The sequence below is a fragment of the Colias eurytheme genome, chromosome 16, assembly GCF_061535395.1.
Source record: "Colias eurytheme isolate Ceu_HAF_F1 chromosome 16, ilColEury1 Martin Lab GWU primary, whole genome shotgun sequence".
Taxonomy (NCBI): Eukaryota; Metazoa; Arthropoda; class Insecta; order Lepidoptera; family Pieridae; genus Colias; species Colias eurytheme.
In genome coordinates, this window is record NC_142995.1 from 1981964 (window position 1) to 2000415 (window position 18452).

The following is an 18452-nucleotide window of genomic DNA, read 5'->3' on the forward strand; positions in this document are numbered from 1 at the left end:
GCGTTTGCGGCCGCCCGGCTATGTATTTTATACCCGTGCGATGCCGGAGGCCGGAGCGGGCCGCTATATTTTTATACCTATACAACGTTCACAATTTTTCTGTAGTGTATTTAGTATCAGCATTGCACCCGTGCGAAGCCGGGGCGGGTCGCTAATGTACATATAAATATCACATGCTATTACTTAGTTCAATTACAAAGTAACTACTTGCTAAACTAGTCTATCACATTACAAAACATTTAGCTCATTATTTTAGCCGTTAACATGTAACAAACAAACAGATTTACTTCCGTATTTTGTTTGAATTTCTTAAACCTATATTTAGCAAAGAAATTGTATAGCTTTTAATAGCAATATGTATAATTTACATTTTTGTATGTTGCAAATGCATGTAATTTCATCCATAAATGTTCAGCCGCAGATAGGCGCACAGACATTCAAATGTCTTCACAAAGTCGTAAACTTTGTGACATCTCTCTTTATTCCTTTGAGATTTTGATATCAAGCCCATATACGTTCCCACTGCTGGGCCACAAGCCTCCTTTGAGGTTCAGGCCATGATCCACCACGGTCCACGCTGGCCAAGTGCAATATATTTCTCAAAAATTACTTAAACATGACATAAAAGCGTAAAAATAATGTAATTTTTTTATGAATTAAGCTATTAAGAGACACATAAATCGGATAAGTTATGTAACAAACTCAGATAGCTAAATGTCTTGTAATTACATAAGTTGATAGTCCAGAGGTCAGTCTGGGTCCTTTCATTAGTACCTAAGTATTTAATTTTATTCACGTTAATAAAGTTACAGAAATAGTCATTTTATTGGATTTCATTAATTGTATCATTTGTTATTTTATTCGCTTCCCTGTATTCTTACTAATATATTATTACGAAAGTGTGTTTGTTTGTCTTTTCGCCACAACGGATATAATATATTGTTTTTTCTTCAAAAAGGGGGATCAGAGTCTTTCAATGTAGGTACATTACCTACCGTTCTCTCAGTTCTTCAAGCAGTAATTTTGTCAGTCTGTCTGTAAGTATATCTGTTGATTTCCAATACGTTTAAACAGACGAAAAAACATCCATCTCTGAACATTTGTGTCTGTCCATCTTTCTATAGGAATTTGCGACGCAACTATTTGAGCTTTCTTCAAAATAAAGTAAAAAGTATATCCTAGATGTGGCAATGTTGATTGCTATTATGACCCAAATCGTGTCGAATCGTGTACAAATAGCATTTGTTAAATTGCACATGTTGCCATTTTTGTGAACCTCTCGTTTGACATTTAACGTTTATTAACAAACATGTATTATGAACCTTCCAGTTAATAGTTAACTAGGAAAACATTCTCATGAACATTATCGGGCTATGTTCTTCTTTATATACCTACTTTTGTTTTTTCGTTTGTGCGTTTGGTTTTATGCCGCGGCCACACATTGGAGATATTTGCACCAACGTAACGTTTTGCGCCCAATGCACCAATGTATGTATCAGTACTTTGACACAATGTAGACATTGCGTCCAATCACTGTCCAATGCCCAATACTAACGCGCTCAGTGTCGGTTTTCGATACACGTTCAAAGGAGAGGGGAGTGAAAGGGGAGTGCGCGGGGGCATCTTGGACACAACGCCGCGCTCGCGCCACACATATCGTCTCTGTCAGTCGCCTTAAGTGTGCATTTTTTATTTTTATCATCCACCATCGCCTTTTCTTTCGTTGATTACTTATCTAATGCTAGTAATAATCATATGTACCTAGTCTGTACGCGTAAGCCGCTAGTGCAATTAAATTATCGTCCATCGTCTTCGCTTCTCTGCTACCACAGTTGGGACTGGCCCAATGAGCTAGTCTGTTTCCATTGATTGGTTACAAAGTTGACATTGAAGCCAATGTATAGTGCAGTAGTTTGATCATTTCAAATTATAGCCAATATTGGACGCAAAGTTGAATCCAATGTGAGGCCGCGGCTTTATAGTAGAATAATTAATAAAAAAGTGTATCTATCTTATAATATCCTATTCGCTCTGTAAAATACCTTAATTGTAGTATTTAGTACGGTAATAATAGTATTTTATTCACCTGCCTATTTGTGGAATGTTGCGTAAAATTTCATTATTCCAACACAATATACAGTTATATCAAATAGTCAATTGACAGTACCATAATATAGTAAAAGTACAGCTGAGAAATAAGTCTACTTTGTATGCACGGTTGAATGAATAAATATAAAGTTCTTAAAACAAAACACACTTAAAAAAGCGAGTCCTCAGAAATCACATGACATTCCCAGTAAGGCATTACCTTATCTCATGTAATGGTGGATCATTTACTTTACATTACCTTTATCTTAGCATAGATTATTCTAGAATAACGCGCTTTAAGTGCTTTTTAATATTCCAGAAGTGAGATCTTTTATGACTGTCCAAGAAATTCTTATTGATACTTAAATGGTCTAATGTCGCCATCATACATAAACAAGTAATTAATGTTCAGTAATATTATTATTTAAATATATTGTAAACCACTTACTAAATAAATAAACTGCTTAAAATAACCAACAATAAGTTGAATCTATATTTAATTTATTATCTGTATAATTTCTGACTTATCATATGTCTTTGTGTATTAAATTTCAAGCTTAAAAAATCGCGCACCAAACATAGCTGCAACAAAAATAATAAAAAAATGTCACTTTTTTATGATGGTGCATTCAAAAAAATTAAAATCAATAACACGTCCGTGTTTTTTTTATTCTCGATCACGATTCGCGTATTGTTCCTAAATTAATTATTTTTGCACGTCCGCAAAATCACTTCCGTGGCCAAAAAGATAAATAACAACAGGTCTATCTAGAGATTATTGCTTCCTGGTGATTATAAAAATAATAACGGTGTTCAAACAATTATGGGACCTTTTTGGAGGTTTGTCCCATTTTTCAGGGAAGGGGGAACAGAAAAATGCGTAGAGGCGATCGTGCAGTTCTCTTATTAATTGTGTTAAAGACAAGTTGGCACAATAAACACTGGTAAATACTAAATATTATAAACTTGAATTAGCACAGTTTTCCTTTTTAAAATAGTTACAGAATTTGAAGACTTTTGCGAATCTATCGGCACGTCTCAAGCAAGAGTCCATCAAGTAAAGTTCTTCGCGATACAGATCGAATAATGTATCTTACATTTTTATACTTTTCAAAAATTAAAACGTGCATTGACTTTTATAAATTCGAGAACACTTGGGTTTGAGTTTAAAAAAAATAGAAAAATCTATGAAATGATTTATTTATTTATATTAAAGACCATGTTCTCATAACTAAATGTAAATAAATAAATGTATTATCTTAAAACTTTTAAGATACGGATAACTAACGAACAAAGTAAAAATAGAAATGTAGCATGTACACAAACAGTAAATCTTTCTAATTTATTAGTGCAAGTATATAATTAGCTACATCTTATTCTTTAAAACACATCTGCAATAACAATATTTCGTATTTGCTAATTACTTACCAAAAGGATAACTAGAAACTTCAACTCTACTGCATTAACTTAGAGTTTAAATTTAAACAATATCCTAAATATGTTTAGAATGGGGTCACAATGCAACACGTTAATTTAATAAAAACGTGTCTCTATACTGAAATATAAGTTAAATTTATTCAAGGGATAATATGCCGTATTCTTGTATATTAGATATCAAAATAGTATACGCTATTTATGTTAGTATGCGTTGATGTGCTTTTAAAATGTCTGGCTGTGCTAAAATGTTAAGAAAGATAATATTTTTATGAAACGTGTTGACTATAAAATTGTTTTTTTATTCATGGCCCATGGAATGCCAATAGACAATGCGAATTTATGGTTGAAATGGGATATTTTACACTAAAAGCTTGTTTAATAATGTTACCATAGTATCGGATTGAAATAATATTGTTTAGAAAAGAAAGTGATTGTTTACAGTTTAACATTTCTATATCAATTTAAATTCATAGGTACACACAAATAGTACGATTTATATGCTAAAAGCGAAATCAATAATCGTAAAACATTTACAACATACTAGGTATGCATGATTCAATTTTCTACAATCGATATAACACTAAATATTATTACAGTAAGGTCATGTCGCTTCGCAGGTATTATACGCCTAATCGTTTCACTTTATTGGAATATACGGGAGAGAAATAGGAGCGCGAACGCGCCTTTGTAACAAAATTAAATTAATTTAATATACTTTTTGGAATTTATTATCAATGCATTTCTGATTCCGTAGTTTGGTGTGTCCTGTAAGGAAGAGGACACTTTAATTATTTGGGGTATAGATTATAGGTACCATAAAATAACTAATGTAAGTAAATAACAAACAATAATTCGCATATGAGAGAATTTTGACCACCATGCAAAACTAATCTCTGAACCTACTTGGAACGGGACATGACACAAAGTAATTCCAAGTACCACAAAAACCCTTAAACATTAAATAACCTTCACGCAATAGAGATAAATACCTGGAAATCTTCAGATAACCCCACTTTTGTCTGAGGTGTTGCAGGAAATTCGAAATCAAATAAGTGTCTAAACGTTTTATCTCAAATCAAATACGGGTTTCTTTGACGCTCGGTTGCCGTTTTACTGAACAAAGTGACATTTCCGTTCCGTCTAATCGTTTATGGTTCTCACAGTTATGTGATATTTGTTGTTGAACACATATTCTATGGCTAATGTACGGTACTTTTGCAATAATGCATCAGTACAATTAAAATATGTATGCTTTAGAAATAAGAACACCCATGTTGTCGTGTTGATGTTTTAGTTGTAATAGTTTAAATACAGCTTTATACGCACAAATTGTTGAAAGATAGTCGAAACCACAGAAAAAGGTTCAGTATAATAATATCGAAATATTAACAGAAAACTAATGTTCCTACGCTGAAAAAAATCTTATTTAAATTATCCGAAATAGATTAGACGAAGCAGAATTGAAAATAAAGAATGCATTATTGCAATATTCATCAACGGATCACTTATCATTATCGCACAATATTCGCTCTGCTTACATAAAACAATACCACAGTATTACCATTATTTCCTACAGTAAGGAATCGCCTTTGATGTCGCGCGATGCCGCCGCCAGCGTAGGTAATGACGCTGCCACACGAAAATACGCTAGGGTTGCAACAAATGGGAAATAAAACAATTGTGATTATTAATATTATGATGAAATCTTTATTCATATGTACATTCAAAATAATTGCGATTATTAAATCTGATGTAATTATTTGTTCATAAATATATAATTACAGATATTGCACTGCTAAATATTATTTACGTGGACATTTTATTTTTGGATGTTCTTAATTGTATATTATAACATTTAACTAAGTAGTGCATTCGCATTGGGATGTACAATCTGATTAGAAAATAATGAGGACAACATAATTATATACATAGCTTTGATTTTAATTCAACAGATACAATTAATACAATCTTTCTGAAATATTGTTTCCTTCTGGGATTTCAATGTAGATTTACATCCGTAAACCGAACAGTTTGTGCGCGCCATAATAGAATATGTAAGTACCTATGTATAATAAAATTATTACACAAAAAATACGACTGCGTCATCCTTTCGCGCTAGGTAAAGCAAACTAAGCGTGTTTGCTTTACGCGGCCCGCGTCGCCCGACCCCCGCCAGTTCCCCTCCGTTTCTCTGCACAAGTACATTCGTCGCACTACTGTAGGAAATAATGGTAATACTGTGACAATACACTAAAGCCAAACAAAACAAACGATTACAATCACATTATCCGTCCGTATGTTTCACACTGCAGTTGCAACAATTGCAACTGCCCTACATAGCGACTAGCAGGACGGATGGACAGACCTCAAAACACGAATTAGTGCAAATTCGCTAGTTATTGAACAAAGGGTCCGTGTCTTTTGGGTATGGAAAAATAATGGTTTGGGTTATTTATGACCTAAACGATAAGGTCTAAAGAAACGATAGAATAAAACGAGAAGTTTTTATTTATTAAAAACAGGAATTTATTGTAAAATTTGACTGTCGTGACAAAAAGTAAGCCAAGAGGACTTTATTTGCTTAGATTAATTCAATACAAAAGTTGCGAAACTATATCTAAATCTTATAACTATTGTTTATAGGTACACAATAGATTGAGTAATTACTATATCCGCATGTTGCAATTCTAAACAAAAGGTTACCGTAAGCTCTAAAATTTATACTGTTACATTTTAATGTAACTAAAGTTAAGATAATTTTCAAGGCATGCTTCTAAACTGGAAAAAAATAAGAAGGAAAATAATGTGGGACCCTGAGCACGTTCCAAAATATTCATAAACTTTGAAATGAACAGAGAATTCTCTGTATTTATTAATAAGGTGTGATTTGGAACTGCAAAGAAATAGGGAGGAAGATAATGTTGCAATCTGAGTAATATTCAAAATATCATGAATTGGTATGACGCATTGTTAAGGTCCTTAAAATTGTATAATTAATACAATTGGAAAATATTCCTTGTATTGCTCTCCAAACTTTTTGCAATACTACAGTTACTCATATATTAATCACCAACTTACTATTCCAATTTTATATCGAAGTATTGCATTTCGAAGATAAGAATGCTATAAAAATTTCCTATAGAATGATTCATCTTCATTCAGATATACAAAAATGCATCTCACTGAGAAATCATGTAACAATTAATAAAATTTTCTGGACCATTAAATATTTTATTGCCTTCTGTTAAAACACAATATCGTAACTTACTTTTAAAATTATTCTTTCACTCTTACATGGCAATCGAATATTGAAATCTAGCTCAAAGATGGATTACAGTCTGCCCAAGAATATTAGCTTCTATTCATCCCACTACAATGCAAGCAAAACCCGCGGGCTTAATCTAGTATTTCCCAACAATTCACATCTACAAAATAAGTGAATAAAGTTTTAATTTCAAACACAATCAATACTGCACAAAAGTAGAAAGATTCTTTTTCAAATACAATCAATAAATTAAAACACTATGATAAACTATCTCAAACATAAGAATATTCATTAACCTACAGCATCTTCATTAAGAAAAATTCTTAAAAGATCAAAATCCTACGCTCTTAAATGCAATTAAAATTCTCGAAGACACGTCATATCCGCTCCGTAACTTTTATGCAGGTCAGTATAGTAAAGTTTAAATTATTACTGGCTTTTCTAATTGATTAAAACTGTTTATCTAGAGTAATAGCGGGGAATATTTAGAAATATGACATTTTAGTAGTTACTACTTACTACTAATGCTAATGTAGTATTTTAATTACGAAAGAAATAGAACTGAGACATAGAGATATTTAATCCATAGTATTCAATCACAGATGTAGGTTGTTATATGCAAATTATAATTACACTAGCTGTGCTCCGCGGTTTCATCCGTATTGCTCCGCTCCTGTTGGTCTTAGCGTGATGATATATAGCCTATAGCCTTCCTCGATAAATGGGCTATCTAACACCGAAATAATTTTTCAAATCGGACCTGTAGTTTCTGAGATTAGAGCGTTCAAACAAACAAACTCTCCAGCTTTATACATAATATTAAGTAACTATAGGTTACTGTTATTTTCAAGTTTCAATGTGTTGCCACAGATTAGATACTAATTAGTTACGCAGGTAACCTTGAACCTTATCTGAAAAATAACTTATTCACAACTACATCAAAGCTAATAAAAGACATTTTACTATCGTTTCAATAACTTCTACTTTCATTTAAAAAACCATAGATATCTACTATCATATTATTATCATACATAGCTAATAAGCAAGCCACATGACACCCACGCGTTTTTTGTCTATGCTTTCTCTCCATTTGTGGCTTGCCCCACAGTTGCATTATTTAGCCTAAATAGATAAAATAATAGAATTGTCAGTCATTACAATAAATTTTAACTATGATTTAAAAGAAGATTCTTGACCGGGTTAGTATCATCGCTACATAGTATAAAACATAGTCGCTTTCTCTGTTGTCTTATGTTCCTATGTAAGCTCAAATCTTTAAAACTACGCAACGGATTTTGATGCGGTTGTTTTTAATAGATAGAGCAACACCTGTGAAAGGTATTTTAAGTAAGTAGGTTAATAAGGTTTTCGACAAAGCGGGCGAAGCCGCGGGCCGACGGCTAGTTAATGTATAAAAGAAAACAAGAAATAACCAACATTAATAATAATAATTAACCAATGTAAATGCACCATTCTTTAATCGAAAATTCAGTTTAATATCATTTCACACAAATCAAAACAAAAGAAAGAGAAAAATAGAGTTTTAATAGCTAGATATCAATAATTTCCACTCGATAAATAGTTAATTTGAGCACTGAGTTATATAAATACCAAAATTTATCGTTTCCTATAATAATTAAACTATAATTTCCAATCTATTAAAGGAATTGATATGAATAACGACTTCACGTAAGACCCCGATAATTTAATGTATGACGTTTAAAATTGTGTTCTTTAAAAATAATTTATAAAATACTAGCTTTCCGCCCGCGGCTTCGCCCGCGTTTTCAGAGAAAAATCCGTTCCCGTAGGATTTCCGGGATAAAACCTATCCTATGTCCTTTCTCGGGTATCAAAATATCTCTATACCAAATTTCATGCAAATTGGTGCAGTAGTTCAGGCGTGATTGAGTAACAGACAGACAGACAGAGTTACTTTCGCATTTATAATATTAGTATGGATATCGTACAAGTTCTATTGAAATTAATTATTTTACATAGAGAAAATGACTAATCCTACTAATATTATAAATGCGAAAGTTTGTGAGGATGTGTTTGTTACTCTTTCACGCAAATACTACTGAACCGATTACAATGAAATTTAGCACACATATAGAGGATAACTTGGATTAACACATAGGATAGGTTTATCCCGGAAATCCCACGGTAACGGGAACTATGCGGGTTTTCCTTCGAAAACGCGGGCGAAGCCGCGGGCGGAAATCTAGTATATTATAATCCCGTTTTTTGACGCTCAAAATGATGTTGTAGGTTGTAGTTTTGGTTGTTGTGTGAATGTAGATATTAAATCATCTTTTAAGGCTTCATAATATTTTAATCATATCCTATTAGTGCTATTAGCGACCATTTCTGTAATATTTTATGTTTTTTTCCCACGTTTTTTCCTGACATTATCCATAAGTTAATATTATAAATGCGAAAGTAACTCTGTCTGTCTGTCTGTTACTCAATCACGCCTTAACTACTGAATCAATTTGCATGAAATTTGGTATAGAGATATTTTGATATCCGAGAAAGGACATAGGCTACTTTTTATCCCGGGAAATACTTTTTATCCCGGGTTTTATCCCGGAAATCCCACGGGAACAGGAACTATGCAGGTTATTCTTTGACTGTGCGGGTGAAGCTGCGGGTGGAAAGCTAGTTGTCTATAAAAGATCGCTTTTGCCATAAGGTCTAAAGTTAAAAAGTTTTCATTAAAATATGTTTTATAACATTAATTAAATAGATACGAAATTGGTAGGTATTACCAGATTTATAGCCCACATGCATTTTAATTAAGGAAATGTATAGATTAATTGCGTCAGCTATTAATAATTATAATGTTGCATAATGTATGTAGTACATGCATAATTTGTGACTATGGGTAGAATATTGATTAGTTTTTATTTTTATTCCGGGCAACACCTGTTTGATTTAATACCACCATTATTTACTTATAGCACAGACTTATAGCTTTCCGCCCGCGGCTTCACCCGCGTCAAAGTAGATACTATGTAGTGATGAGTATTTTTTACACGCTTTATATTAGCTTCACCTGTATGTTTGTATGTTTGAAACCGACTTCTTTGGGCGCGATTTTGACCCACTTTAAACGGCCAGATTTCGTTCAAACTTTGTAGATTTATTTAGGACCGATGACAATACACTAATTTGATAAAATAAATAATAGTTAAAAAAAAATAAAAAAACACGCGTTTTATAGAAAACCGAACTAAAAGCGTGTTTTTTAGTTTTTTTAAACTATTATTATTATTATTATGTATGATCTTAAGATACTTTCCCCAAATAAAATTACTGAGGCGAACCCGGGACAGGTTGCTAGTAAATCATGATACAATTAATCTACACTAATATTATAAAGAGGAAAACTTTGTTTGTTTGATTTTAATGAATAGGCTCATAAACTACTGGACCGATTTTGATGAAATTTGGCACAGATAATCTTTAGACCCTCAGAAAGAACATAGGCTATCTTTTATTGCGAAATATGTACCACGGGCGAAGCCGGGGGGGACCGCTTATACTATTGCCAGAATTTTAAACGTTACCGTTTCCGTGAAATTTCCGGGATAAAAACTATCCTATGTCCTGTCTCGTGATAAATGTACATGCATAACAATTTATTTTGTTTAGACAATTCAAAAATCAGTTGTAGGTTAGAAGTTTTTGAGTGTGCTGTAAAATATAGTGTCCATTTTTTTTAGAAGTTCGTAGTTTCTTCTCTATATTAGGTTATTTTGTAAAAAGGCTTATTCATAATTTAATTGGTAATAGTCTCATAGATTTTAGGTCAGTCCAGCAAAAGAAAGTTCAAAGGTCGATTAAAACATCTAGTTTACAGCATAGAAAAACATCAAAGAATTCTTTGGTGTTTTGCTGCTAAGGGAAACCTTTTCAATATAAATTTCTCCAAGCATTTTCTTTTCAAGAAATACTTAACCTACATTTCTACAATTAACACTCTTTTCATAGCATATTAATTGTATAAATTAAACGCGAAATAATTTAAACTCTAATTGCTTGACCTTAAATATTTTGCTAAATTTATTTCTAATGAATTAAAATAGAAAAAGGTTGGAAACAGAAGGAAAAAAACTTTAAAGCATACCTTTATAAAACTTTTGTATGTTTTTCTGAGAATTACGTTTTCACACCAAAACGGCGGAACCAATTTTGATAGATAGATATTGCATTCTAGCGAAGCCGCAGTCTAGTTGATTATCACGAAAGCGCGTGTTTATAAGACGTAGTTTAATAGTATCTTATCTACTTAAAAAGGCTTAAACATTATTCGAGTATTCACGCAGAAGAATTTATTAGTACTTACAGTAATATTACAGACTAGCTGTGCTCCGTGGTTTCACCCGCAGTGCTCCGCTCCTGTTGGTCTTAGCGTGATATAATTAATAGCCTATAGCCTTCCTCGATAAATGGGCTATCTAACACTGAAAGAATTTTTCAAATCGGACTAGTAGTTCCTGAGATTAGCGCATTCAAACATTTTCATTTTTCATTTCATTTCAGCTTTATTATTAAGTAATAGATTCTCATAAAATACAATAAAATCATCACATTTCAAAAATACCAAAGAGCGTAATTTGTTTAAAAATAATAAAAATTCTTTAGATGACGTCAAAATGATTGATAGCATGTCATAAATGTCAGACGTATTGACAGGTTCGACTTTAACTCGCCGTGAAATCGATTCTGCGCCTGCGCACGCTTAAAGTATTAATGCTAATCAATTTTATATTGTTTTCAATGTTTTTAACAGCTTCTGAAAAAGTTTGAAGGAGTAATTTTAAACTTTACAAGAGTGAGGTTTACAAATGTTTTTTGTTAGTATGCGATTTATAAATATGTATCATGATGATATTATGGATAATGATTTTAATTGAAAGCAAAATATTTCGAATGTCGTATTATTTTGTACACAGGGGCGTAGCTACCGCCGTATCTGTCGTATCAATTATAGGGGGCCCCCGCGCCAAGGGGGCCCCCAACGTGCGCTTTTGTGAGAAATCTTTACCCTTCCTAAGGGCCCCCAAACAAATTTTTATACGGGGCCCCGCCAAGGCACGCTACGCTTCTGTTTGTACATCATTCAAACTGGCAATTTTTTAAAAATAACTATAATATATTTCAACAGTTCCCCTTTCGCCTAGACATAGAAATAATGGATTTTCAGTTAGAGTTTTATAGTCGTTTTTAGAAAGCTTATTTAACATATGTAAGAAATGAAAAGGAGCCGGGATCAATATTAGTTATAAATATTTGAGAAAAACTCGAAGAATATAATGTATATTTCTGAGGCATATCTTGGCGGAGGATTTTTTTTATTGAAATAACTAGATTTCCGCCCGCGTTTTCAAAGGAAAACCCGCATAATTCCCGTTCCCGTGGGATTTCCGGGATAAAAACTATCCTATGTGTTAATCCAAGTTACCCTCTATATGTGTGCTAAATTTCATTGTAATCGGTTCAGTAGAATTTGCGTGAAAGAGTAACAAACACAGACACATCCACACAAACTTTCGCATTTGTAATATTAGTAGGACTAAGTCTCAAAATTAATATTAAAAAATATTTTAATTATTATTTTGTTGTCCACAGTCGCAGCAGTATGCATACTGCTAGAAGTGGGGGCACTCCCGAGCAGGCAGAGCGGCTTCCGATGCAACGACCCGGACCTCTCGTTCCCGCACACGGGCGACACTATCTCCATCTCGCTCGTCGCAGCTGTCACTGTCATTGTGCCTTTTATTATTGTGAGTATTTGCCAAAAAATAAGGATTAATTAAAAATAAGTTGTTAGATTTTGAAAAATATACGAATTTTTTACTTCTACTTTTTTTCTAATTTTGGAAAACCTCTATGTTCGTCTACGTGACCATTTTTCATTTAATTTTGTGAAATAAATTAAATAAAAAAGTTGTCAAAAAACTTAAAATACAGGCTTGCTTTATGAAACGCGGGTCTTTTATAATATTATGTATGATAATACTAAGGATAATACTTTCCCCAAATAAAATTACTGAGGCGAAGCCGGGACAGGTTACTAGTAAATCATAATACAAATTAAAAAACAAAACACATTAAAAGATCTATATTTAAACGGTTCTAAAACAATAAATAAAAACAAAAATGTGGTTATCTTAATTACAGTGCAGTGACCTACTGCTTAATCACTGGTTGCATTTGTCTCGTAATAACTGTATTTTGGACGTTATTTATTATTTAAATTATGATAGAAGATATCCATTAGGAAGTAGTGTGATATAACTGTTAATCCTTAGACTTGATCTAGTTTTTTTAATGACCTGACAGTGTCTTTTTTACGTATCAAATTGTCAATCTACACCATTCTAAAGAATTTAAATCCTAAGAATAGGTACCTAATTAAGTAATAATAACTAGCGGTCCGCCCCGGCTTCGCCCGTGGTACCTACATGTTTTATAGCCTATGTTGCTCAGTGAAGATGCAGCTTTCTAATGGTGAAAATATTTTTGAAATCGGTCCAGTAGTTTATGCGTGAAAACCATACATACATAATTTCAAACCTTTCCTCTTTATAACATTAGTATAGACTATAGATTGATCAAAATCGTTCCAGCAGTAGAGAATGTGTGACATAAATTTATAAAGATTTAAAACATTCCCCAACGTTTATAAAAAAATGTTGTGTGGTTTTATGAAACCACGGTAAAAGTGAAACTTAGGCACAAAATTATCGTATTTGTACGATAATTATTATCGTACGGTTCCGAACACTGCTTTATACCTACTCGGCAGCCGACCGTCACGCGACATGCGCTACACAGACCAAAAAGTTTGAGACGATGTAATAAAAGTTTCACTTTAAAAATATATTCTATCAAATATCAATGGAATAAATCAGTACTGCTACTACTGTACTAACAATTGCTATTTGCTTCCAATACCTATATAGATATTCTATTCTGACAAAGCTGTGTGTGTGATGTGTTGCTGTGCGGTGTGTTATGATTAAAGTACATAATTAGTATTATTAATCTTCTGTTCACTGAAAATCTCATTAGCTCGGGGTCAGCTTAACTAATTAGTAATCATACGAAGCCACAGAAAACCACGAAGGGTATTATATTTCACGGTACCTTAGTTATATCACACTATGATGAAGACAAAGATTTGTAATTTATGAAGTTTTATTAAGATGTAGAACTTTTCTAGAAGAGAAAAGATATATTTATCAATATTTTTACTGAGTGAACTTTATTTCATAGAATTGTGAAACGTTGTATCGTCCAACAGTCAAATCATTCGGCGCCGATACCTCTATATTCCGCGAGATCTTATCTTTTTTATTATATTGCATAGAAAGCATGAACCAAGCGATTATAATAACCAGGGAACAAGCTAACTATAGTTAATAACACAAAATCAGCTACAGTTTTACGCTTCTAATCCTCATAATAATTTGGTCATAATTCTTCCATTTCTAAAACTGCTATCTTCCGGCATCCTTTGCAAGAATTACAAACCTCACAACAGTTTAACAAGAACCCTCTCCTATCTTTCAAGATATGGGCAGTAGAAGCAGCCCTCCACAGGGACGACGAATACACGATAAAGAAGAACAAGCTATCCGCTAGTGTTGGCACCGCTGGGCTCATTTACCGGGACTACATATACGGCGCGGTGGTCAACTTGACTGTCATGGAGGTCGTCAAGTGCGTGGTGGGGTCGCCGCGGCCGACGTTCTTCGATTTATGCGAGCCGGATAAAGCTAGGACTTGCAATGAGTGAGTATTAAAGCAATTTGGTGAAAAATAACAAACACAGGTTGCAGCCATTTTGCAAAAATTATACATGTATATTGTCCATTGTCCAAATATTTTAACATAACAAATCCGCAAAGCTATGGACAGTCTTTTGCAATACAAATATCGACAATGGTCACAATGATAAAGTTAGAATTTATTAAAGTAGCAACAAATCAGATGTACTAACCGAGCTTCTCAATACAGATCTTACTTGACGCTTTAAATCGTGGCAATTTTTATAAATAACTCCTTTTTGTGACATATTTCTGAATCAAATTTTTAATATCTCTGATCATTATCAATTGACAACATTTCTTAATTATAATTATTATAAAATAATCATAACTTTTCTCCCATAGTTCAGAGTACGTAGCGAGCTACACATGCACCTCGACGCGGTACTCCCGGTACCTCCAGATAGACGCCAGCAGGAGCTTTCCCTCCGCCCATACCTCGCTTGCTGTGTACTGTGGATTGTTTTTGGCGGTGAGTTGCTTATTTACTATTACATTATTATATTTATTTTTTGTTCTACCTTAAGTATAATATCAGAAGTAAAAATTTACAAAGGTTAGCACAAATTAGGGCTTCAAGAAAAGAGTGTATTCATGCTTAAAAGACCGGCAAAGTATCTGTAACACCACTGTTATTAGTGTTTATGGGAAGTGTTTTGGGACTTTGTTTGCTCCAGCATAAAAAAAAGACTAAAAATATTGTATCTTCAACTTAATTATATTGTCAAATCATCATCAGTCCCTTATCAGAAATGTTAAACAAATAAATAAAATAGAGATATTTACCGTGACAGTTCAATAATTGACTAATAAAAATGTTTAAGTCAAGTGCAGACACCAACGACGTCATAAGCAGATATATACACTGTACAACAATTTCGTAAATAAAGATATACCAGAGGGAGCATTAACTGTAATTATTAATTACATACTCCACTTGCCTCCCCATTTTAATGTCCCACAATTACGTGAAGAAGGATGTCAGTGGATATAATTGGGATCCCAATGGGAGGAAGCTATTAAATGTACTGATTGAAGTGCAGTTCCCTTTTTAACAATTGTTATGCAATTAGCTATGTGTAATGTTGAATGTCGATGCTTGTTCAAGAGTTTTAAGCTTTTCTCTAAGCATTTCGTATGTATTTGTAAATAGTTCTATTAAATTGTATCGGTATACTTAGATACAAATTTCAAAACTCATAATCAAATCCTATCCTACGAATATTAAAAACGTGGAAGTTTGTAAGAATTGATGTCTTTTATTCTTTCTTGCAAAAATTGCTGATCGAATCGCTCTGTTTGTCCTGACGGACAGAGACATTTTTTTTCTATTGAAGTGAAAACTTCTTTAGCGGCGTTGAGCACTTTTTCTGTAATGGGTATAAAATCTTAAACTCGCGTCAGGACACGTGACCTGATCGAAAAAGCGTAAGACGGATACCATTCCAAAATATCAAAAATGCTCAACGTTAATAATCAAGTTTTCACTTCTGCCGGCACTCCCTGAGTGCAACCCGTCTTTTTTTTTAATAAAACGGTTATAATGTCTCTTAAATGATATCTTTCCTTGTAGTGGTACCTCCAACGCCGCGCGTTCAGTTGGCACAACCGGTCGGTCCTGATCGTGCCGCTGGTGCAGATCCTCTGCATCATATACGCGGTGGTGTGTCCGCTGACCCGGGTCACGGACCACCGGCACCACTGGTGGGATGTGCTCGCTGGGGGTATCATGGGGTTGGCCAGCTTGGTGTACACTGTGAGTATTATTGTAAGATCGTTATTTAAATTGATTATTGTGGATTGTTAAATTTATGTGTTCATACTTAGTGTTGTCACTATTAAAATCAATGCTAAAAGATACAGCCCCGTACGCCGAAAAATGCCTATTGCTTATTAATTATTACCTATGTTAAATATGTGATGTTCTTATGAAAAATAAAAAATAATGTGGATAGCTTATATTTTGTAAAGCTATCGATACAAAACATAAAATAAAAAGGATCATTATTTTTTATCGTATACCTACCTAATTTTGCAAAAAAACTATTTACAAACGTTACGTACCTATTACAGAGTCTCAAAGTATACCTATACCGTATTCCCCTGATATAAAAAAACCGTATACAATCACTGTATCGGTATACTATCTCTAACAATTTTGATTAAACACTTGTCTGTTTGTTCATGTCAAGTGCAATTCCACACCACTTTATCACAAGAAGCTTTCAACTCACGTATAGTTTATGATTTCAAAATGACTATAATAATCAAATATATTATCATATTAACTTTCTATTTATATAACCTAGACAGATTTAGTATGAAAGTCGCTCCTCTTGTTGTAAGTAGTGAACGGCAAGTAATATTTGTTGTAATATATTGATCTAGTCAATGAAAAAGGGTTTAAAATAGGTAAATCGGAATCGAAACAGAAATTTATGAAACAATGTAAATGTCTATTTGAAAAGGCAACGACAATATTTAGTGGTAATAATTATTAATGGTATGAGTACATCATGCGCCTTGTAGCATTTATTATTTAAAACATTAAACAACAAGATATAAAATTCGTCATTTACAATATTATGTACAATTAAGGGCTCATTTATTAAATTGCGTAGATATTTCAGACCACGTGAAAACAATCTATTCAGGTTCATTCGTAACTCATTCGAGAACAAAAAAGCGAAAGTTTATTTGTCTTTCTTTACCGTTGCAACGTAGCAATTTTATAATTAATGCATTTTGAGATAGTTAGGAGGCTAGAGAATACTTTTGCCGTTTCATTACCACACTGGCGAATCTGGTGGAAAGCTCGATTTATTCATAAACTAGCTGTGCCCCACGGTTTTACCCGCATTGCTCCACTTTTGTTGGTCTTAGCGTGATGACAGTATATATTATCACGCTAAGGCCTATACCACCGAAAGAATTTTTCAAATCGGACCAGTAGTTGAGATTGTATTTTTTTTCAGGTATTAGTCCTCTGCAAGAACTTCAGCCAGCCCTCCGTAGTCAGCACGAGTGACATCTCCAGCAGCGACGGTAACAACCACCAATCAGTCCGACGGCTCCTCGCACACGAGGCAAGAGTCGTGGTCCCGTAGCCCGTGTAGACTTGTGTAGTTTGCGCAGATAGCATGAACGTTTGTACATGCTTGAAATGTTTAATGAATAGCAAAATGGTGTGTTGTGTTGTGTACACGAGAGAATTGAAAGAATAGAAAATGATATGTTTTTGAAGTGAAAACTTCTTTAGCGGCGTTGAGCACTTTTTCTGTAACGGGTATAAAATCTTAAACTCGCGTCAGGACACGTGACCTGATCGAAAAAGCGTAAGACGGATGGATATCAAACATGCTCAACGTTAATAATCAAGTTTTCACTTCTGCCGGCACTCCCCCAGTGCAACCCGTCTTTTTTTGTGTATAAGTTTCTGGGACTATGTTGGTTGTGTAGTTTTTTTGCGTACGATTATGTTCTATGATTGTAGTTGTTTTAAGATTGCTAAAAGATTGTATTGAAGAATTTCCAAATATGTATCGCAACACTTTCGCATAGTCAATCAAATCAAAAATGTCAGTTTTTAATAATATTAATCACTTTAGTTGACTGCAAAGTGCAAACGTTCATGCAAATTAAACGTCAAACCGTGTCGTGTGGATCCACAATTATTATTTAAAAATTCGTTGACGATTGATGTTGTAGAGTAATTTGTAAATAAATTGGATTGTATAAATTGGTTTACATCGAATTAATGTAGAAATTGATAAAAATCTAGTTTTAAAATCCGTTCATCGAAATATGTTTAAAGTTTAGTT

The 18452-nt window shown here is 33.4% G+C and overlaps 1 protein-coding gene across 2 annotated transcripts in view; it reads left to right on the forward strand.

The window, feature by feature from the left end:
* Positions 1 to 17797, forward strand: part of LOC149901576 (phospholipid phosphatase 2-like) — a 68934-nt gene extending 51137 nt beyond the window's left edge. For both annotated transcript variants that reach the window (XM_090110647.1, XM_090110648.1), the window contains exons 3-7: positions 12428 to 12582; positions 14376 to 14596; positions 14977 to 15103; positions 16205 to 16387; positions 17607 to 17797. In XM_090110647.1, coding sequence (XP_089966773.1) covers positions 12428 to 12582; positions 14376 to 14596; positions 14977 to 15103; positions 16205 to 16387; positions 17607 to 17738 — 818 coding nt within the window. In that variant the 3' untranslated portion in view covers positions 17739 to 17797. The remainder of the gene's footprint in view (positions 1 to 12427; positions 12583 to 14375; positions 14597 to 14976; positions 15104 to 16204; positions 16388 to 17606) is intronic.
* Positions 17798 to 18452: the final 655 nt, after the last annotated feature.